The 23534-nt window shown below is 41.6% G+C and overlaps 1 protein-coding gene across 3 annotated transcripts in view; it reads left to right on the forward strand.

Moving 5' to 3' along the window:
- The first annotated feature begins 15673 nt into the window (after nt 1-15673).
- LOC129765370 (armadillo repeat-containing protein 2) overlaps nt 15674-23534 on the forward strand; it is a 41447-nt gene continuing 33586 nt past the window's right edge. The window contains exons 1-3 of one of the 3 annotated variants that reach the window (XM_055765619.1): nt 15674-15816; nt 15880-15968; nt 16039-16350. In XM_055765619.1, coding sequence (XP_055621594.1) covers nt 15956-15968; nt 16039-16350 — 325 coding nt within the window. In that variant the 5' untranslated portion in view covers nt 15674-15816; nt 15880-15955. Of the gene's footprint in view, nt 15969-16038; nt 16351-23534 lie in introns of all 3 variants that reach the window. The other 2 variants (XM_055765620.1, XM_055765618.1) reach the window with 2 other exon arrangements.

Genomic DNA, 23534 nt, shown 5'->3' on the forward strand with positions numbered 1-23534 from the left:
TTTTTTCTCGATCTTCCTCTTCAGCATCCTTTGGAACTTCTTGTTGCTCATGGTCGTCTGGAACCGGGCCTCCTTTCAATGCTCCGAATGTTGTCCAATAGTGCCAAGATGTTGTAGATGCCGGAACGAGCGTATCCGGCGTCCACAAAGTGCTGCACGATGTCCGTTTTCGACTCGGCGGGGTACCGTTTGCCTATTATCTTCTTCATCATGCTGCTTTGAAACCTTCTAGTACAACAACTAAGCTTCGAGTTATGTTTATTGGAATAGCAAAATCATCTCAACATTCTTTAAACGACGTACTGAAGGAAGGCCCCACGATACAGAGCGATATTTTTTTGACGATCCTGAGATTTAAAAAATATCGTCATTTATCACTGACATCAGCAAGATGTATCGACAAATTAATATTGATGAACATCAAACTCGCTTCCAGCGCATATTCTGGCGAAAATTTCCTTCAGAACCATCAAAGGTGTTAGTGCTCACTACTGATGTATTGTCTGGAGCTGAAAGTAACAATGAAGCAGTCCGTTTACAAGAAGAATTCCAGAAGCTGTTGGCGAAAGATATTGCAGATTTCAGATTTCATTCGATGAACTTTCTGGGTATGGATCAGTTAAATCACTTGGAATATTGTGGGATTCAATTCCTAAAAGTTTCCGATTTGAAGTCGGTGATGCTATACTTGACAAGCTTGTCTTAAGAGGTACGTTTTCTCAGAAATCGCTAGATTTTTTTATCCGTTGGGACTAGTGTCTCCTGCACTAGTACTTGCTAAAATGCAACGTATTTGGACCTCCGTTGCAACGAAGTTGGATTCTGACTTGCCTCGAGAGTGGATTATTTTTAGAGACTCATTGCCGGAGATTGCTGAACTACGGATGCCTAGATGCATGGTTGAATCAAACTCTACTCGTATAGAAATACATGGATTTGCCGATGTTTCCAATAAGGCATATAAGGCTTGTGTCGACTAGCGATATTTTAAGGAGGATGGATCCATAACAGTTAATTTCCTGTGCAGCAAATCTAAAATGGCTCCGATCACCGAGATGACCATTCTCAGGAAAGAATTATTACTTCTGGCCCGATTAGTGGAGAAGGTTTCTGCCGCAATGAAACTATCGATTGACGATACTTGGCTGTGGTCAGATAGTCAGACTGTGTTGTGCTGGCTGAACAAGTCGGCTCATAAATTAGAGATTTTCCAAAGCAAGAGAGTTATCGAAATTAATCGCTTAACAAATAATTGCAAATGGAGATACATTCGCACTGAGTTCAACCCAGCTGATATTATTTCTCAAGGTCAGTATCCTATTGATCTAAAGGAGAATCGTTTGTAGTGGGAAGGACCAGACTTCTTGCAACTTCAGAACTATGATGTTGAAGCAGTTTCTGACATTCCTGATGAAGGTCTTCCTGGAATTAAAGAATATGTTACAGTTGTTACATCTATCTCCACTCAATATTTATCAGTGTTTGAAAAATTCAGCAATATCCGGAAATTACAAAGAGTCATCGCTTATGTTCAACGCTTTATTCGAAATTTACGAATACAACCATCGAGAAGAATTAAAACCATGTTTGTTGTGGTTTTCGAGATGAGACAATTCTTAGAATGCATCGTAAAGGTGGTTGAAGGAATGGAGATTTCATTTGAAGTGAATAGTGTGATCGATGGCGAGACACCAAACAAATTATCATCAACATGTTCATCCATAGATGAAAGAGGATTGCTATGAGTTGGTGGTCGTCTTCAAAATTCGACTCTACCTTATGATATCTCTACCTACCTATATGAATTACTTCTACCGCATGTTCATCCAGTTACTGAATCACTACTTTGCACATTACAAATCGAAAATTTTCACATCGGGTCATCAGGACTTCTAGCTACGGTTCATCAGAAATTTCGGTAGACAAAGGCCAAATCAGTATGATCGTCCGCAGCTGTGTAACCTGTTTTAAAACAAATCCGAAAGGCGTTCAGAAATTGATAGGCAGTTTGCCGAAAAATCATGTGGTTCCAGCTTTGCCTTACGAATTAACTGGCGTTGATTACGCTGATCCAATCACAGAGAAGGAAGATTATCTCAACGATCTGCTGCCAATGTCTCCAGCACAACTTCAGCTAGGAAAACCGTTGGAACCAGTACCAAGACCTTCTTATGTCCAATCAAATCGTTTATCTCGTTGGCACTACCGGGACCATTTATGGATGTGATGGTCCAATGAATATTTGTCCACACTACAAACTCGTGTAAAATGGTCAAAGAAACGTCGAAACATACAGCCGGACGTGATAGTCATCACAGCTGAAGACAACGCACCTGCCCAAACATGGAAGTTGGGAATAATCGTAGCCGTATACCCAGACAACGAGCAGTTAGGAATTATTGAAGAGAAGGAATAGTCACATTTCGCCCCGGAAGAATGTTTGCGCCACACATAGCGAGCGCATACGTGTTCTGACATGTCAGGACGATATAAATTGAAACCCTCCATTTTGTCAGCAACAGAAATTTTACATTCACTATCCGAAACAATTGCTCCATTTCATTCCATCGTATCACCCCGCAACGTGCGAGAGCGAGATGAATGAAGTAGCAACATTGCAAACGAACAGTACCCGAGCGAGCCGAGCGGAGCCGACAGGACAATCACTCCATCAACTTCCGACAAACATAAAAGCAGCGCACAACGTGATTCATGATCCCAGTTATTTTCGGAACCGCCAACGATAAAGTGATTACCGAATGTTGTGTAATGAGTGAAATATAAAGAGAAAATTTGGACTACAACATCTTGTGTTTTTTTACTTAAACAGTGTGCTTAGCAAGAACTAGGATTGGGCGATCTTGGATCGATATTCAGAAGATCGATCTTTTTATCTCCGATTTCCGATTTTTTGGATCGATTCTTTGTACTCCTAAAAATCGAAAAAATCGAAATACCCTGTGATGTTGGTGCATTTACTTCCCCACTCCACCGCCCAGGCGTTGAAGTCGCCTCCAATGACGATCGGTGTTCTACCGATTAGTTCCTCGATCATTGCGTCTAGCATCTGGTGGAATTGCTCAGTTGTCCATCTCGGGGGTGCGTAGCAACTACACATGAAGATTCCATTAATTTTGGCGATTACGAAACCTTCATGTGAACCTCCAACCACTTCCTGGATAGGATATCTGCCCATCACCTGTATTGCAGCAATCCTTAAGCTATCCGTCGCCCAGCTGCCATTATCACGGGGTACTTGGTACGGCTCCGCTATGATTGCAACGTCGTATTTTGTCTCTGTTGTCGACTGCCACAACAGTTGCTGAGCTGTGTTGCAATGGTTCAGATTGATCTGAATTATCTCTGTTACTGCGATTCTGCTAACGCCTTCTTATACGAGGGACACTTGAAGCTTCCTGTCGCATGGTCGCTGCCGTTCTCTGGTTTGCAGAGCAGGCATTTCGGTTGCTTCGTGCAGTCTCTCGCAACATGCCCTTTCTCACCGCATCTCCTGCACAGTTCAGACCTGTCGGGGCCTGTGCAGCTTCTTGCCTGATGTCCAAAGCCCATGCATTGGAAGCATCTCTCCATCCGCTTGGCCACCCGGGGCACCATCTTCAGCGAGCAAACCGACCAGCCAACTTTTATTTTGGTCGTTTCTACCATCTTATTGGCTGCGACTGTTGAGAGCCGTATCGACGCCGTCTGCGTGCCACCATACGCCTTCCTCATACGGGTCGTCATTGGTGTATTGTCCAGCTTACACTGTTCTATTAACTCGCGCCTTAACTCCCCGTCTGTCGTGATTTCGTCGAGATTTCTGCATTCGACCACTGATTCCTGGGATGGAGCCCTCACCTTCGCCTTCTCACCGAGCGACTTCGCAACCAGTTCCTTGAAGGCTGAACTTTTGACCGCCGGATCCCTCTTGAGCTCGAAGAGCATCTCTCCTTTCTGGGTGCGCCTGGTTTTCACCACATTCTCTCCCAGTTCTTTCAACTCCGGATCGTCTCTCATTTTCCGCAGGAGTGATGCGTAAGTCATTCCTTCCTTCGCCTCGACGATCAGAGCATCTCCCTTACTTCGCTCGCGTCTGGGCCTGGTTTTTTTTGTCTCCTGCACATCTTTCTTCTTTTCTTCTTTCTCCGTCTGTTTTTCAACAGTTCGCCATCCACTGCCTTCACCTTCCTTTTTGTTTCCCAGGTTGTCATTTTTAACCTTCTTCAGGTCTTCTTCATCCCCTGGGGTATCCCTCTTCCTTTTGTCCGATCGTGGGTTTCGTGGCGTCTTAGGCGTCTCCTGTATCTCGACGGACATCTTCTCCCTTGCTTCAGCGAGTGCTTTTTCAACAACCTCTGCTCGCGTGATCATCTCCTTCTGTTCGCGGTCAGCAGCCGTAACGGCCGATTTGATGCTTGTGACTAAATGTTTGATCTTAGTATGGACATTGTTTTTGTCCTTAATGAATCCGTAGAGCTCGTTCACTTTTTTCTTGACCTCCCGACCTGCAGCCCTTCTAAAGAAGTGGTGGTGTTGGCTTTATGCGTTAGCACTTGTATCAGGCTAGTCTCTCCTTGTTGTGGATGCTGTTGGTGTCCTATAGGATTCGCTATGGCTGTCTGGTTGCGAATTGGTGATCTCTGGAGCTTACCGCTCCTTGCGAACACGCTCGCCTCTCCCGTTGGTGTGTCTTCATTACCGTCGTTTCGTCTGTTAAATTGTTCGATGGTATTCATGTCTGTTGGGTCCCAACTTCGGGCCGCTATCTCCGCTCGTTGTACATAGTCGCTATCAGTGATCCCATGGTTGTCTATGCAAGCAGTGAGGCCATGCAGGGGTTGACACGGTCCTTCATAGGGACCGTGTTCAGAGCCAGATCAGCGCAAGTCAGGAATGTGACATCTGACGCCTAGTACCTAGTGCCTGAGCCTAGACGAGCATCGAACGTACCCGAAGACTTGCCAAGTTATTACCGGGACGGGGGCAATCGCATTATTAGCCTACACGCCGTTTCAGGAAGGTGTCACCCTTCCTTACTCAGGGAACAGGATAGTACAACTGTCAGCCTTTAGCGTTGTGTTGAAATCGTTTCCGTATCGTGTCCGTTTTCTATGTCGTAACCAGTATGTCGTAATCAGGATCTTACTGGCGTCAATCCTGATGTGCTTGGCACTCCTTTCGTGGCTCCTGTACACGGTATTTCCCCCGTGCAATCTCCAATAGGCTTTACCGCGCCCTTACTCGCGTTGTCACCCGATTAGTCGCCTCATACGACAGGGACAGGGACCAAGACCCGAAGTGCTATTCTAGGCCGGCAACTCCACGGCCAAAACTAACAATCCTGATTTATATTCTAGTGTGTAGGTATTGGTGACTACCATACACTTCATGATTTTTATATGTGTGTGTGCAAGCGTTGAGCGTAAACGAATGTTTTCGTTTTTTTTAACTGTCAAGTTTCTATAAGACCAGTTACATTTTCCGTTGTTTTAGTTGTTTTGATCAATTAAATCTGGCAAATGCCGAAAGGAAAAGTCCTCACGAAGAGAGAAGAAAGACAAATCGGTGCATTTCACCAAGAAAATCTTGGTATCAGAGAAATTTTTCGTCGGATTGGACGATCCCATCAAGTAGTGCTCAATTATTTGGCGAATCCTCAAGGATACGGTAAAAAGGAGAAAGCTCCACGTAAATCGAAGCTCTCTGACCGGGATAAGCGGGAAATAAGTAGAACAGGTTCAAATACCTCAAAATCGCATGTGCAAATAAAGCAATATTTCAACTACTCAACTGCTCGAGTGACAATTCTTCAAATATTGGTGAAAAATCCTAACATAAAGAGAGTTTGAAAGGTTAAAACTCCTCATCTTACACCATTTCACATCGGAAGACGTCTGAGTTTTGCCAAAGCTCACATGAACCGACAGTGGGACACGGTATGTTGTGACAAAGAAATACATTTTGCTATATACCATAACGAAAAGTTCTTCAATGTATAGGTTATCTCCACTGACGAAAAAAAGGGAAATTTGGATGGTCCTCATGGTTTCAACGGGTACTAGCGTGATTTACGGAAGAAGGAACAGTATTTTTCAATCACGAATTTTGGTGGAGACACGTGCATGGTTTGGGCGGGATTCAGTGCAACCGGAATGCTCAAGATAGCTTTCACATCATTCAAGGGTTACACACATGTTCTGGAATCCTATCTCCTACCGTTTTGGGTGGATATCCTCACAAAAAAATCACATTGCAGCAAAACAATGCTACTATGAATACCAGCAAGTAAACTGAGCCATGGATTAAGGACCAAAAACTTAATTTTTTGGACTGGCCGGCTCGCTCTCCAGACTGGAATCCTGTTGAAAATCTCAGAGGGGGATCCTCGTACACAGAATCTACACTGAGGGAAAACGGTACACCACGATTGAAGAGCTCAAGGTCGCAATTTCGGAAAAATGGAAAAATATCGAGAAATCCGTTCAGCAGAATTTGGTAAATAGTATTCCAACACGAATTTTCAAGGTTATTAGTCTAAATGGCAAGGTTACTAATCAATTTTATTGTGAACTTAGGCGTCGTGCACAAATTACGTAACGCTAAAAATCCTGATTTTGGACCCCCTCCCCCCTACGTAACGCAATTTCCTATCTCTAATACACAGAAAGTAACGCAACCTCGACCACCGCCCCCCCCCCTCTTATCGCGTTAAGTAATTTGTGCACGACGCCTTATAGAAACTGGACAGCTGAAATAATCATATTTAAGCAAAATGAATAAATAAACAACTCTTTTGAACGAAATTGACGTTAAATATACTTTATTCTAAGCATTCAACAATTTATCTGATTTTTCTGAGTTGAGGCAGATCTGATTGCGAGTTCCAACGGACATGTGTATAACCCAAGTTATGAAGGGCATATCAGTTTTCGAATTATCTGTTTTGAAATAAGCTAACATCATTTCGAGGGGTTTGATGTGAAAACCGGAATGAGGATAGCCCAATCGGAATACTCGTAAATTCATTTGTTAAACAAATGGTTATAACGAGATTTTTCTGAGTGGCAGATCTGATTGCGAGTGTCAGTGGGAATATTATCCTTAGAATATGAAGGGCCTGAAGTGTTGGCTCGAATTAGGCTTGGGGATGCTCAGCTGTCTGGACTCGGAAACGATCGTATTAGTAGACCGTTATCGAGAATCTAGTAAAGCGGGAATGCTCTTGTAAATGCTTCGGGTTGGAAATTTTCTTGACATGCCATGGAATAAGAAAACTCGCGTGCTGCCTTATAAAGTTCATCAAATTTAGAGTCTATGTCTGTAGCACAACCAGTTCGTTTTATTTTATTTTATCTTTTTTACTGGTTCAGATTGATAATACAAAAGTAAATTCTTATAAGTAATTATCTTAAAGATAACTCGTGCTACTCAAACCTTTGTAGGGGAATGAGGTGGGACCATCATTATTACATGAATGTATCTTGTTGAAATTTTAAATGTTTGTGTTGCAACGAAATAGAATCAGAGTGTACAAAGCAAAGAAAAGAATCATTCGTCTTCGTGAAGTCGAGGCCGCCGGGTGTATTTTCTCCCGTCTGGTGATACCGTTATTTTGTGATACTGTTGTGATACCGTTACTTTCGCTGCTGGTGAAATAATTGTTTCACCCAAACGGGATTTTTGGACTGCAATAGTGTGAAGCAAACAAAGCGGAAGGAAGAAGACCTGCATCGCGGGCGCTGTGTGCTGGCGTGTTTATCGCCATATCATCGTCATCGAAATCATCATCGCACTGTGGAGCCATACACCGTTGCAGCTGTGCTGTACGATCGACACGCGGTTCGCTAGGAACCGTTCTAATTCAACCGCACGGGTGTGCGATATAAGTATATTTTTTATTAGATTAAGGTTTTTAGTTTAAGAAATAATCAGAAAAAAAGATTGAGAAATCACTGAAAACTGTACATCTGCCACTTTATATGGCAGAATGCGGAGAACCCGTTGACATGGAGATTGAATCCACTGTCTGTCCCTCCACATCTACGGGAGGTGGGAAGTCGCTTAAACGCGTTCCCCCTTCAGAAGAAGTCTTTTCGGGGGAGGAATTAACCCACCTAAACAAGCCCCCCTCAAGAAAATTTGCAAACCTCTCCTCTTCACCCCCTCAATCTCCTGCTCCCGTTCCTCCTCTCGCTCCCGTTCTCGCTCTCCCTCTCGCTCCCACTCCCGTTCTCGCTCCCCCTCACGCTCCCGCTCCCGCTGAACTCCCGATCACGCCACCCAACCCTGCTGTTTCCGCTTCCGCTCAACAATCGACCCCGCTTTCCTCTCCTGTTGTGTCTCCACCCCGTGTCAAGGTTTATCCAGAAAATGCAACTGGAAATGGCCCATGGGTTGTTTTCTTCCGACCTAAACCTAAAGGAAAATCTCTGAATGTCATTCAGATCATGAAAGATTTGACAAAAAATTATTCCTCCGTGGTCGAAATTTCCAAGGTTCGCCCGAACAAACTGCGTGTTGTCGTGGCTGATCGGAAGCAAGCTAACGCTATTGTTGTCGACAAGCGGTTCATTTTAGAATATCGCGCATACGTGCACTGCCATAACGTAGAAATTGCGGGAGTTATTACAGAAACGGGTCTGACGTGCGAATTTATTAAAAAAGGAAATGGAAAGTTCAAGAAGCTCCCCTCGATGGAAGTCGAGATCTTGGACTGTCGCCAATTAGGCAAAGTCTCCCAGGAAGGGGGAGAAACTAAATTCACGACTCGTTTCGAGTAACTTTTGCTGGTTCCGCTCTCCCTGACTACGTTATGGTGGACAAATTGAGACTGCCGGTGCGACTCTTTGTGCCAAAGCCCATGACTTGCAACAAATGCAAGTCAGTTGGTCACACTTCAGATTATTGTGCCAACAAGGAGCGCTGTGCAACTTGCAGAGAGCAACATGTGGGGGAATCCTGCAGTGCGACTGAGCATAAATGTCCATATTGCGGTGGAACTCCACACGCGCTCTCAGCTTGTGAAACTTATAAGAGTCGCTGGGAGAAACAGAAGCGCTCTTTAAAGGAACGCTCGAAGCGCACATTTGCGGAAATTTTAAAGGGCGCTTCTCCACTGACCCAACAACAACAACAACCAATCTCAACACACAATACTTTTTCCTCGTTGCCAGTTGATGAAATGGAAGCGGACACAGCTAGCGGGGACACACCGTTTATTTCCAAAGGGAATCCCCGGCGCAAGAATGTGACCACTCCCAAAGTTCAAGAACAAGTCCCCCCGGTGATACCCCCTGTTAGCTTGCCTAAAAAATCGAGTGCCGCGGACAAGCATAATCAGGTTCCTCCTGGCTTCCGTGGGAATAGTTCACCTTCGAACGACCCAGCACTCGAGGGGACATCAAAAACCCCAACTGTCCCTATTTTTTCGTCCAGTTCAACTTCCCAATCGGGATTTATAAAGTTGTCTGACCTTCTGGATCAAATCTTCAAGTGTTTTAATGTTTCCAGACTCCATCAGAACCATTGTCATCTCAATGCTTCCAGTATTAAAGACAATTTTGCAACAATTGATGCAAACATGGCCCCTCCTTGCAATGATTATCTCTCTTGATGTCTAATTTAAATAGAGAGGTCGGAGATATCACTGTTTTACAGTGGAATTGTCGTAGTCTTATCCCTAAATTGGATACATTCAAATTTTTAATACATAACTTCAATTGTGATGTTTTTGCTCTGTCCGAAACTTGGCTTTCTTCGCGAGATGATCTCTCTTTCCATGATTTCAATATTATACGCTTGGACCGTGATGACAGATACGGAGGGGTGCTATTGGGGATCAATAAGTGCCACTCATTTTTTCGAAATGACCTTCCACCTATTGGAGGGATTGAAGCTGTTGCTTGTCATGCAAACATCAGAGGAAAAGACCTCTGTATTGTCAGCTTGTATTGGCCTCCGAGAGCTGCGGTTAGCCGCAAGCAACTTGTTGACATGTGCTCACTTCTTCCTGAGCCACGATTGATCTTGGGAGACTTCAACTCTCACGGAACTGCCTGGGGGGAACAGTACGACGACTATCGTTCATCGTTGATATATGACCTTTGTAACAGCTTCAATATGACCGTTTTGAATACTGGGGAAACAACACGTGTTCCTAAACCTCCTGCTAACCCAAGTGCTCTTGACCTCTCGCTTTGCTCGAATTCACTATCGTTATATTGCAAGTGGAATGTAATCCAGGACCCCAACGGTAGTGATCACTTGCCAATCAAAATTTCCATCACCATTGGGTCGAATTCTTCTGAATCTATAAACATGGCATATGACCTCACAAGACACATTGACTGGAAAAAGTATGCGGACGCGATTGCTCTAGCCATCAATTCCAGAGATGGTTTACCTCCATTGGAGGAGTATAACTTCCTTTCTCGTTTGATCTATGACAGCGCAGTTCGCGCTCAAACGAAACCCATTCCAGGTTCCACCATTTCCCGAAGGCCTCCCAATCTATGGTGGGATAGCCAATGTTCCAAGCTTTATATAGAAAAATCGAATGCATTTAAAGCTTTTCGGAAACGTGGAACTCCTGAAAATTTTCAAACGTATTTAGCCCTTGAGAATCAGTTCAAAAATTTGATCAAAGGGAAAAAACGTGCTTATTGGCGAAATTTCGTGGGAGGTTTGTCACGAGAAACGTCAATGAAAAAATTATGGAAAGTGGCTCGAAACATGAGAAATCGCTCTTCAACGAATGAAAGCGAAGAATATTCACATCGATGGATTTTTAATTTTGCACGAAAGGTTTGTCCCGATTCCGCTCCCGTGCAAAAAATTGTTCGAAATATACCACAAGATAGGTGCGATCTTGATTATGAGTTTTCGATGGTAGAATTCTCTCTTGCTCTCCTTTCATGTAACAATTCTGCTCCGGGATCGGATCGAATTAAGTTCAACTTGTTGAAAAACCTCCCTGATGTGGCGAAACATCGCTTGTTGAATTTATTCAATCGGTTTCTGGAACATAATATTGTTCCAGATGATTGGAGACAAGTACGAGTTTTAGCTATTCAAAAACCCGGAAAACCCGCGTCCGACTTCAATTCGTACCGCCCAATAGCAATGCTGTCTTGTATACGGAAGTTGTTGGAGAAAATGATCTTGTTTCGCCTTGATCGTTGGGTTGAAACGAATGGCCTACTCTCAGATACACAATATGGGTTCCGCAGGGGCAAGGGGACGAATGATTGTCTTGCGTTGCTTTCTTCAGAAATTCAAATGGCTTACGCCGAAAAAAAACAAATGGCTTCAGTATTCTTGGACATAAAGAGGGCCTTTGATTCAGTTTCAATAGAGGTCCTGTCAGACAAATTACACTCTCGGGGTCTGCCGCCTCTATTGAATAATATGTTATATAACTTGCTTTGTGAGAAACATTTGAATTTTTCTCACGGGGATTCGACAGTAAGTCGGGTATCCTACATGGGACTCCCCCAGGGCTCATGTTTAAGCCCCCTTTTGTACAACTTCTATGTAAGCGACATCGACAATTGCCTTACACAAAATTGCAGCCTAAGACAACTTGCAGATGATGGAGTGGTGTCTGTCGTAGGATCAAACGAATCCGACCTGTAAGGACCCTTACAAGATACTTTGAACAATTTTTCAACCTGGGCCATTGGGCTAGGGATCGAATTCTCCACGGAGAAAACAGATGGTGGTTTTTTCTAGGATGACATGAGCCTCGAGGTTTTGGCAGGCGTACTCCCACTAAAAGATCGCTTCAATTTATTATCTCTTCGGTTCCTCATCCGGTGTAAGGTTATGAACCCATTGTTGATCGGAAATTTTGAGCAGCTGATCGAGCTAAATTTTCATTCTGGATTCATGAGCTCATATCATGAATTCGTCTCCATGCAGGTTGATCCTTCTTCGTATATTCCCAACCGTGTTTGTTTTCCTGACTACATCAATTCCTCTGTGCATTTTGATCTGTCCATGAAGCAGGATATCCATGGAATTCCAGATTATCATCGATCGGGGATCGTTCCTACGATTTTCGAAGCAAAGTATGGGCGTGTCAATTGTGATAATATGTACTTTACTGATGGGTCCTCTATGAATGAGTCCACAGGATTTGGAGTGTTCAACAATTTTTTTAGCACCTCACACAGTCTTCAGAATCCTTGCTCAGTGTATATTGCTGAATTGGCAGCAATACACTGGGCGCTGGACAGCGTCGCCTCACGACCTGTTGAACACTATTACATTGTAACGGATAGTCTGAGCTCTGTCGAAGCTATCCGTTCAGTGAGGCCGGAAAAGCACTCGCCGTACTTCCTTGAGAGAATACGAGAAATTTTGAGTGCTTTATCCAGACGCTGTTATGTCATTACCTTTGTCTGGGTCCCTTCACATTGCTCAATTCCGGGTAATGAGAGGGCTGACTCATTAGCAAAGGTAGGTGCAATTGAAGGCGAAATTTATCAGCGTCGAATCGCCTTCAATGAATTTTATTCTTTAGTTCGTAAAAATACCATCGTTAACTGGCAACGCAAATGGAACTTTGGGCCGGTGGCTCCACTCAATTATCCCTAAGGTTAGCCTCAATCCGTGGTTCAAAAGTCTGGACTTGAGTCGGGACTTTATTCGCACCTTCTCCCGACTCATGTCCATTCACTGTTCGTTAGACGCGCTGCTTTTTCGTTTTAATCTTGCCGACAGCAATCTCTGCGGTTGTGGCCATGGTTACCACGACATCGAACACGTTGTTTGGTCGTGCGAGTTGTATCTTGTCGCCAGATCGAATTTAGAAAACTCCCTTCGGGCTGGAGGAAAGCAGTCCAATGTGCCGGTGAGAGATGTGTTGGCTCGGTTAGACCTTGATTACATGTCCCAAATATATGTTTTCCTTAAAGCTATCGATCTTCGAGTGTGATGGTTCATACATCCTTTTCCCCTCCTTTTCGTCCTTCGCGAGCTATCGGTTCCCTTCCTACTAACATTAGAATAAGTTAAATTGTAAACACATATTAAATGTAAGGATAGTTTTAAGAATTGAGTGTGAAGTGTCAGTGTGAATGAGAATGTGAATGTGAATGTGAATGTGAATGTGAGTGCGAGTGTAAACACACATCTCCTTACATCCCATCCTTTTCCTAATGAAAATGTGTCACCCTTCTAAACTCGAGTCGACCGCGAGTAATCGGTTTCCTATTTCATTAACCATAGAATTAAGGAAACAACATGTTGATATATGCTAGTTGAAATATAGTTAAGAGTTTGGCTCCATTAAACTTATGTAACTGAGCCTGTAAAAATAATCGGATTAATAAAAAAAAAAAGAAAAGAAGAGAAGAATAGAAGCTTGTGATTTTACATTTCTGTGTTATCTGTACTTCTGGTGCGATGTCCAACATGGAGTAGATCTAGTGCAGAAACTGGCGAGTTTCTTCGATCAAGTTTCGGAAAGTGAGAAAATGAGATTCCAAGTTTCTGTGGACATATGTAGGTTGCTGAAATTAACCTGGACGATGCCAATCATTAGACTGCATTGGGCGTGTTAAATTTCATCGTGGAGTGAAACTTCCAAGGAACGCTTCCAAATATTACAGTGAGTTTGAAGCTGTTACTAACAGTTTGCGCTTGTTTGCAATCTTGTGAACGACGCTTATCAAATTTAAATTTAATTGAGAATTATTTGCGGTCAATGATGGGACAGGAATGCTTGGAAGGTTCAGCTCTGTTGTCAATAGAAAGTAAATGTACTAACTTTATTGACTTTGACGATGTGTTCAGACCAGTGTTGCCACATTTTAATCTGTACCAGAGGGGTTAAAAATCTTTCTCATCTGTACTTTTTCTTCCAAAAATCTGTACCATCGTAAATATTCGTTGTAGAGAAAAAATCCATTTTCTTCGCATAAAAAATACTCATTTATTTATTACAAATACTACATTCTGGTCTCGACGAGTGCATGGTTCAAGGGATTGAATGTAGGTCGTGATTTCATTCGCGTGATATCTCGGCTTATGTCCAATCACTACAACCTAAACGCGCATCTCTATCGCATTGGGCTCGCAGCAAACAATCTTTGTGATTGTGGCGATGGCTACCACGACATCGAGCATGTTGTCTGGTCGTGTATCCGGTTCCATGCTGCTCGCTCTCAGCTCTCTAGAGCACTGAGAGCACAAGGCAGACAATCGGATATCCCCGTCCGGGATATCTTAGGTAGCCGTGATCCTGATCTTCTGCTTCATCTATACCTGTTCCTCAGAAACGCCGATGTCAACGTTTAATGATGTTTCCTTCGTTGTGTCCCCGTTTCATATCCCTCCTATCCAAACGATAAACTTTTACTTAGTCGCGGCAATACATACACACACTCTTTACAGATACACGGGCCAAAGGTTGTGCAGTCCACTGATCATTCAACAAGAGCCAAAGGTTGTACCGCTTATGACAACTCTACACGAGCTGATGATTGCGCCGGCTAGTGACCATTCTATCCTGGATTCCTCGAGTCGAAAAAGACGCACCACGCTAGATATGGGGTACAGACTAGGGGGGCGTTGCTGATTAATGGTCAGCTGCATCCCAATAGAAGGTATCCCGTATCGGGCACACGTACAGAGCACCGAAGACTGCAACATACCAATTATGAGAATACTTGTAATACTAACCTCGAGCCAACCGCGAGTAATCGGTTACATATTACTAACATAGTTGTAAGCAAACATTGTCGAAATATTGAACTCCCGGCCCCGTTAGGCTGACGCCATATGAGCCTTAATAAAAATATATATTTTGGAGAAAAAAAAAATACTACATTCACATTTCATTCGTCATTCGTGTGTTTGACGATGCTTATACATAGTTTTCTGAATATATATATTGCATATATTGCATACTCATTTATTAAAAATTTCAAGTTTTATATACTAGTTTTATATATATACTTATGTATATATACTAGTAACAATACAGTAAGGAGTTCGGCTCCTTTAAACTTATGTAACTGAGCCTGTAAAAAAACAATTTAAATAAAAAAAAACTTTTAAAATTTTTTACGATTTTCTGCTACTTTGAGTAGACGATTTCTCTTGGAACGCAAAACAATAAATAAAAAAAAGTTCATCGCAACGAATTTTTGTTCGACATACTGGTGCCGATTGAAAAATGGAAATTGTCAATTGATTGGCCACTATAGTCCCTCTAATCTTAACTTTATGTATCTAGAACACGAATTACTAGAACAAGCACCGAATCATATCGAAATTGCTTACAACCTTGATTACGGTATGATTCAGGTACAATGTTCTTCAACCGATTCGTCGAAACAATATACAAGAGAAGGATATATCTCTTCCTATAGTTTATTTCAAAAGCATGCTGCATGTATTGGATTTTGGGAAAGTTCCGCATTATTTCAAAATGATGTATAATTAATGAAGCCCTTCTGCATCCATATAACTAATATTATAATACAGCAAGTGCTTGAGATACAGAATATGATAATTGTTGCTCCCCAAAACACATTTCGTACTTTTTATCAACATTATAGTTGGTCTCTCGCCTCAGTCTGTTGATGGCTACAAATTTCCGTAGCAACACGAAAGCGGCGCATGGTATTTATGGCTGCAAACTGTTTTCCCATACGAATCGATTACTTACTTCGTTGATTCCACTTTGACCGCTCTCAATATTATTCTTGATAGTAACTGAGTCGGTCCAACTGCAGAGGTGCTGAAACCTTCACATTTATAATTCTAGATTCTAGAGGATTCCCCAAGGTTAAATGATCATACCAAGGCGTAAAAGTTTGATATGCAAAAATCAAACCTAAATAGTGATCCTTCGTTATTGTTTTTCAATAGTGGTATCGCTCATGGCGACGGGAAACGAAAATTAGTGCGTAAAACTAGTGCAGAGATTGTGAGTGAAGCAAAAAGCATGTTGGCGGGAGGTGATTTGTTTTTCAGAGTGACTCAGGCGCAAGTGATTCATTTAAATTTTTTACCTCGATACATTGCCAGGAGGAACACGCTTGGTTTCCGCTAGGCGTCCAATCACGCCAAGAGATCCAAGACGACAGCTTTATGGCCGGGTGGCACCACCGGGACGTCCACCAAGTGCTATCAGTCTCAAATATTTGCAATTTGAATCACGCAATTTACCCTCACTGGAGCCCATTCAAAGCGCGGTTGAAGGTAATGGATTCAAGCGTTCGGAGTCAACCGATTCCATCTCGTACCCAGAACATGATGCAACTAATAACAACCAATCAAAGAGCAAACTACCAGCATTGCATAAAGGTCCCAACGAACAGACAGGTTCATTGGGTAACCGTGAGTATTCAACTTTACTATTAGTTAGTCTATTGTCATATGCCGCATTTCTTTAAAGTATATCGATCTGTTCGTGTCTCTGGTCGTTGCTTTTTGTATAATTTGTTGGTCATTGCTCTCTGGATTCAGAGTATTATTGATTGGAATTAATTCTCTTTTTGGCTTTCTAATGCTGCGACATCACGCAAGGAAACAATTATGTATACAGAACGAATTGTTTCGAATGCGTGGTCGACGGTTTGTTTGAAAGCACGCAGTAAATTGCAATTCGCATTTCGCTGTGTATTTAGAAAAAAACACGTCTTTACAACTCCAACGTGTTAACTTAGATAAATGATTGAGATTTTAAAACATTTGTCAAGTGATTTTATCTCTAATTTGATTTTTGAACCAGTTTTTGTTTCATTCCCCATACTATTCCAATTCATCTCATCGTTAATGTCTTTTTTCTTCTTATAAGCTAATTACTGTTCGTATTTCATAGATCTTCATATAAATTCCGCCATACATAACATGCGTTCAATTTAGAGTGAACTCAGTTGAGCTCTTTTTCCTAGTCAAACGAATAATTACTGCTTTCAAAGAATATACCATTTGTCTTTTGAGACGTTGAATGATCGGCTTTCTTACTGTAGTCATGTTCAAATTTCTGTATCTGTTAGAATTTTTATAGCCTATTAAATCGGATGTATTGAACGGAATGAAAGCTAAATTCGTAGGGATATTTTTTGCTTGGAAGAAAAAAAATATATTGGGTTGAACTGAAATTGCGCTTGGAACCAACATGGGGAAGTTAGAAAGATGAAATTTCGTACACCATAATATCTACCGTTTAATACTGGCCCCTAGATCGGATCATTGACGAGACCATACTAAATAAAACCTTTCATTCAATTGAAAAATTCTGGATTGTAGGACAACAATTTTTTTGTTTCGACAAAAACCACGCCGAATCATTTTTCGTCATCTTTATACTCGACGAAGTGCTGATATACAAGTCCTCTTCTATAATTGAATACAATACCATCATCACTGACGATGCAAGCAAGCAGCGGCGACTCTTGAACTCAATCGAAATAATTTCGCATGCACTGGTGCAGATCGTTAGTTGTTCAGTCCCTGAAGAGAAGCGACTGCATAGTGAGCCCCGCCCCTCAGTGATTCATTATCCAGTAAGAAATGCATAAAAGTCGCGGTATAGCAGTGAGGAGTTAGAGGCGAATGATCTGCAAAGTTTAAAGCCTCTTCAAAAAAACCGAAGAAGAAGAAACGAGCAGCATTCAGTACAGTGAAGCAGTTTGCACCAAAAATCAATGAATTTAGTTCCGGTTCCATCGATTTGCAAACTGCTTCACTGTTCGAAATCATACAATCATAACATAGTAATCATGCCATGGCTCGTTTGGAAAGCGGCAGCAGCAACGGCAGATGTCTTAAGTCGCTATTCCATCGAAGCAGTTTTTTGGCAACATTTAGTTGGCGGTATTGAAGAACGACTTTAAATCGAAACCACATATGAAAAATCTTTTTGATATATGTTACGAGCAGTGTTGGAAAAAATCATCTTCGCTAAGATCAAATGCATAGATTTTCGGGCTAGGTTGCATCGAAAACCTATATATTCCAAACGAAAATTTAAATGACAGAACCATTGAATATGAGCAAATGAACTTTTGTCCATCAATATGTTTTGATGTTTATTTTTTCCACCCAGTGTCATTTTCATCTTGATTATCGGAAACGTCAGAACTGAATTTCATTTCAGCCAACTGAATATCAGCTGTTGTTAACTTCTAACCTGAGGCTGCTGTGTGCGGTTGGGTTTTGCAGTTGCCGGATGCCGTAATCGGAAATACCTTATGAAATTCCCGATGTCGCAAATGACTTGACGGTAGCTAAAACCACTCGTTGTATCCATTCTGCATATGCCGTTGCTACCGTCTCGCCAAATAAAATTTATTTTGAACTTAAATTCACTGCTAGAACGAATATCGTTTCGGATGTGATGAATATCAATACGTTGCTTTTTAAATCCAAAGTATAAATAACAGCGAAGTTATGAACCCCACTCAATGTCGCATTCAGTGTGTTTCAAGCTGAAAAAAAGTCGTTTACAATGGAACAAAATCATATTCGTTTCTCGTGAATATTTGTTGATATTCTAAGACACTGGTTACGAGTCGATTGTTGTTCCTTCTTGGAGTGTATCATTTTTCGACACTATCGGTCGTGTCGAGCCGTGCTGGCCTTATCTAACAGTCAGCGGATTGGTGCGGCCTGTGTAGCAGGACATAAGATTGAATATTGAGAGAGCTAGGTCATTTATTGACGCTTATCATAATTAACTCGAATCATTAAACATCAGAATCTGGCTAACCTCGTAAACCTCGACCTAGCTAAACAGATTTCGTATGCGACGATGATTGAGTTTTGTACCAAACCTAACCGTTTGTGTCGCCTCAATGTAATTGCGGTTTTACAATTTCCTTTCACAACGGATCGGATTTACTGACGAGAATGAATCATCCAATTTGAGCTATCTATGTTTGTATCTCGCCCAAGGGAGGTTTATACGGTGAGAAAAAACAAAAAGAAAGTAAAGGAAAATTCGGAAAAAGTGATTTCCCATATGTTCTGCCGAATGATCTTAGCGTCGTAAGTTCAATTGAAATTCGCATTGGCGCGTTTAGTTTCGTGTTCTGTTCGTTTGAAGCGAAAATGGGAATGGAGAACCTATCCATTCAACCTCGATATATACTTTTCAATATTTTATCCATACAGAATGCAGGAATCATCCCGTCCAGAGTGGCAGAGGGCAGTTTTGACTATATCTCATTCCACTTCGGTTTTTCTTTCTCGTGATATACAACACTTACTAATCATCATCCTTCTGCCAGTATCACCCGATTGTACCAAGGAAGAGAGTAAGAAGTGAGCAAACATGTCTAACAATCAAACTAACCGGCCCTTTTCAGAGCCACAAAATTAGGAAAGAGTTGAAAGGTGTAAATTTCTAAATATATCAAAAATAAATAGCCTAACGTAATTCTACGTTAGTTATGCGGTCGTGCGTAAAAACAATATTACCAAATGCCGAAAAGGCTATTTATTCGGAATGGAACTCGACATTTTAATACTCTAAAGAACCAAGTTCCTTTTTTCAGAAAATACTTTTATATATATTTTTTATAGTTATATTAGGCTGTAAAAAAAGTGCTGCGGTATTTTTTTTTGAATTTTCATTTGTTCATAAAATTAGTTACAATCATCTGTTTTAAGTCAAATATGCGCCGTTTTGTTCGATGACTTGTTCCCAACGAGATGCCAACTTCATAATACCCCTGTTATAGAAGCTCGCTTCCTTATTGGCAAAAAAACTCGGATAGCCAATTTTCACAGGCCTCTTTTGTGGCTAACTTCTGACTACCTAGCTCGTTCGCCATGGACAAAAACAGGTGGTAGTCTCTTGGTGCAAGGTCCGGACTATACGGCGGATGCAAAAGAACCTCCCATCCGAGCTCCCGGAGCTTCTGGCGCGTCACCAAAGAAGTGTGTGGCCTGGCGTTGTCCTGATGGAAGATAATGCGGCCTCTGTTTATCAAAGATGGCCTCTTCTTCATGAGTGCTACCTTCAAGCGGTCCAGTTGTTGGCAGTACAGGTCCGAATTGAGCGTTTGGCCATAGGGAAGCAGCTCATAATAGATTATTCCTTGACAATCCCACCAAACACACAGCAGAACCTTCCTGGCCGTTAATGAGGGCTTGGCCACCGTCTGAGCCGCTTCAGCGGGCTTCGACCACGACCGTTTACGCGTCACGTTGTCGTAAGTGACCACTTTTCATCGCCAGTCACCATCCGCTTCAGAAACGGGTCGATTTTGTTGCGATTCAGCAGCGATTTACATGCGTCGATACGGTCAAAGATGTTTTTTTGCGTCAACGTGTGTGGCACCCATACATTGAGCTTATTTGTGAATCCAAGCTTCTTCAAATTGTTAATAACGGTTTGATGACTTATCCCCAGCTCTTGGCCGATGCTACGGCTGCTACTATGTCGGTCTTTCTCGGCTAATTCAGCGATTTTGTCGCAATTTTCGACGACAGGCCTTCCGGAGCGTGGCGCATCTTCGACGACCTCTACACCAGAACGAAAACGTTGAAACCATCTTTGTGCGGTGGAAATGGAAACTGTATCGGGTCCATAAACTGCACAAATTTTATTGGCAGCTTGAGATGCATTTTTGCCTTTGTCATAGTAGTACTGTAAAATATGTCGGATTTTCTCTTTATTTTACTCCATATTTGCGACACTATAACTCACGAACGACTTAACCAAACAAAACACTGTCAAGGACTATATTATAGCGCGCAAAAATACCTTTCCAACAAGCTATAGTATGACTCGATACAATGAATACAACTAGAACTACGCGCTTACAACGACACCTCGCGGAAATACCGCAGGACTTTTTTGACAGCCTAATATTTTTGAAGTTACATATCAAATGTAAAACAATTACACGCATCGAATAAATGTATATAACCCTGCAGCAACATCTGAAACATCAACCGGACAATTTCAACTCGCACACCTGGTAGATATGTATTGACTCCTTCCCATGAGCATTAGAGGCTTATAATGACGCCGATATAATTGGAAGTTCTGAGTATTTTGTCACAATGTTTCCATAACAACGACGGGAAATTCTATAACTTCCACTTTGACGTCATATCCCGTATATTGTTATACTGGACATATTAGGGTAGGGCGGGACGACTTGGCCATAGGGGTAAGTTGGCCAGTGACGATCAGTGGTGTCGAGTGAAGCATTCGCATACGCACTTTTTGAAAAGGACCAACAAAATTTTAGTCAATGGATGAATTGTAGGAAATTATTTATGTTTTCATTAAATAATATCAAGTAATTTTCAGAAAAAAAACCTCTAATTTTTCTTGAAAAAATGTTCTTTTAAAATTCTGAGAAAATAGATATGAACAACCCATACAATTTCCAACAAATCACCCATACATCAGAAGATGAGCACTTTTACAAGGAAAAATTTATATAAAAAATATATTTTATAATACGTCTTCGTGTGAAAAGAGTCTCCGAGAGTAAATCATATGAAGTATAATCAATACATGATGTTATTTTTATTATCCGTTAAATATGAGACACTCTTGCTGATGATGCAATAAATGTGTAATATTTGCCAGCCATGTTTATCCGAAAAGATCAGCGCTTTTCACATTCAACAAACATAGATTTTTTACATGAGATAAGACACTTATCCAAACAATTATTCTGCTCTTTCAAAACACCTACTTCAACGTAATTTGAACCAGTAGCTACTCAAATAATGATTTCTACGTATCCGAAATGATTCAGAACTTTTCACATTAGGTAAACAAAAATTTTGTCGCTTAGGACACTCATGCGATTATTCAAATAACATGAGACATTTAGGCAAACAGTAGTTCTGATACTTATGAACAATCTTTTCCATCACACCAAAGTGTTACAATGACTAAATTCTGCTGTTATGATTTTTGTCCCACATTTCTATGCATTCAACGCACTGTGCATTGTCTTGTGTGGGTTACTACTTTGTTTGATACTGAGTACCGTTATCTATTACTCATATGAACACCGTATTGATTCGTGAACAGGTTCACTAGACGTCAAGCTTCATTTAGGAAAAGCATAAACTGATACTTGGTTGAGTAAAATATAAGATTAGCATGGTTTCTTGCTGTGGTGGCTGACAGCAGACAAACGACCAGAACGGTAAAAAAGGTATGGTGGTTGAGAGCAGACAAACGACCACAAAGAGTTAATGTTTAATTCTTAACATTTTTATGTATATATTTTCGCGAATTACATGCTTTGCTAACTTTTTTTTTGAGAAACATGTCAAGAACATGTCAAACGCGAGAATTTGCATAAAAAATGTAACGAGTAAAATATTATTTGTTCGGGGGTCCCCATCGAAAATGCCTTATATTCCAGAAACAATGAAAGATAGAAAGTTGACGTCTTCGACGAAAGTTCATATTTTAATAAGATCTAAGACAAATGGAATACACTACATCGCTATCTTGACTTTAAACAGAATTAGGATTAGTTGATTTTTGTTTGAAGAAAACATGAAATAGTTGTTGTTAAAAAAAACTTTTTCCCTGTAAATGTGCCCATCTTCCGATGTATGGGCGACTTGTTAATATTAGGCTGTCAAAAAAGTCCTGCGGTATTTTTTTGAATTTTCATTTGTTCATAAAATTAGTTACAATCATCTGTTTTAAGTCAAATATGCGCCGTTTTGTTCGATGACTTGTTCCCAACGAGATGCCAACTTCATAATACCCCTGTTATATAAGCTCGCTTCCTTATTGGCAAAAAACTTTCACAGGTCTCTTTTGTGGCTAACTTCTGACTACCTAGCTCGTTCGCCATGGACAAAAACAGGTGGTAGTAACTTGGTGCAAGGTCCGGACTATACGGCGGATGCAAAAGAACCTCCCATCCGAGCGCCCGGAGCTTCTAGCGCGTCACCAAAGAAGTGTGTGGCCTGGCGTTGTCCTGATGGAAAAAAATGCGGCCTCTGTTTATCAAAGATGGCCTCTTCTTCATGAGTGTTACCTTCAAGCGGTCCAGTTGTTGGCAGTATAGGTCCGAATTGAGCGTTTGGCCATAGGGAAGCAGCTCATAATAGATTAAAGTCTGCTTCATTTAATATTGGAACACAAACAATTGCGTGTAGTTCAGTCATTTATTAACGAATTCATAATTTGTTTTTCATACAAATGTAGCATTTTCTTTACTCTTTCATAAAAAAAAATTAAAAAATTATTCATTGCTGTTTCGAAGAAATTCTCGTACTTTTCCCGTAATACGGCACATTAGGCGGCGCACACCCTTTTCGTCCACCGTTTTGGCCAGTTCTTCATTTGAGTCATGTTCCTAACAAGTTTTCCCTTTGCCTTAAGCCTCCGCTTCGTGATTGCCCAGTATTTCTCCATCGGCCGGAACTGGGGGCAGTTTGGGGGGTTGAGGTCCTTCGGTATTACGCTGACCCCGTTCGTTGCGTACCATTCCATAACCGTTTTGCTGTAATGGCAGCTTGCGAGGTCCGGTCAAAACATTACTGGACGGTCGTGGGCACGAATAAACGGCAGAATCCGT

This window comes from Toxorhynchites rutilus, chromosome 2 (genome assembly GCF_029784135.1).
Source record: "Toxorhynchites rutilus septentrionalis strain SRP chromosome 2, ASM2978413v1, whole genome shotgun sequence".
In the NCBI taxonomy this organism is placed as follows: Eukaryota; Metazoa; Arthropoda; class Insecta; order Diptera; family Culicidae; genus Toxorhynchites; species Toxorhynchites rutilus.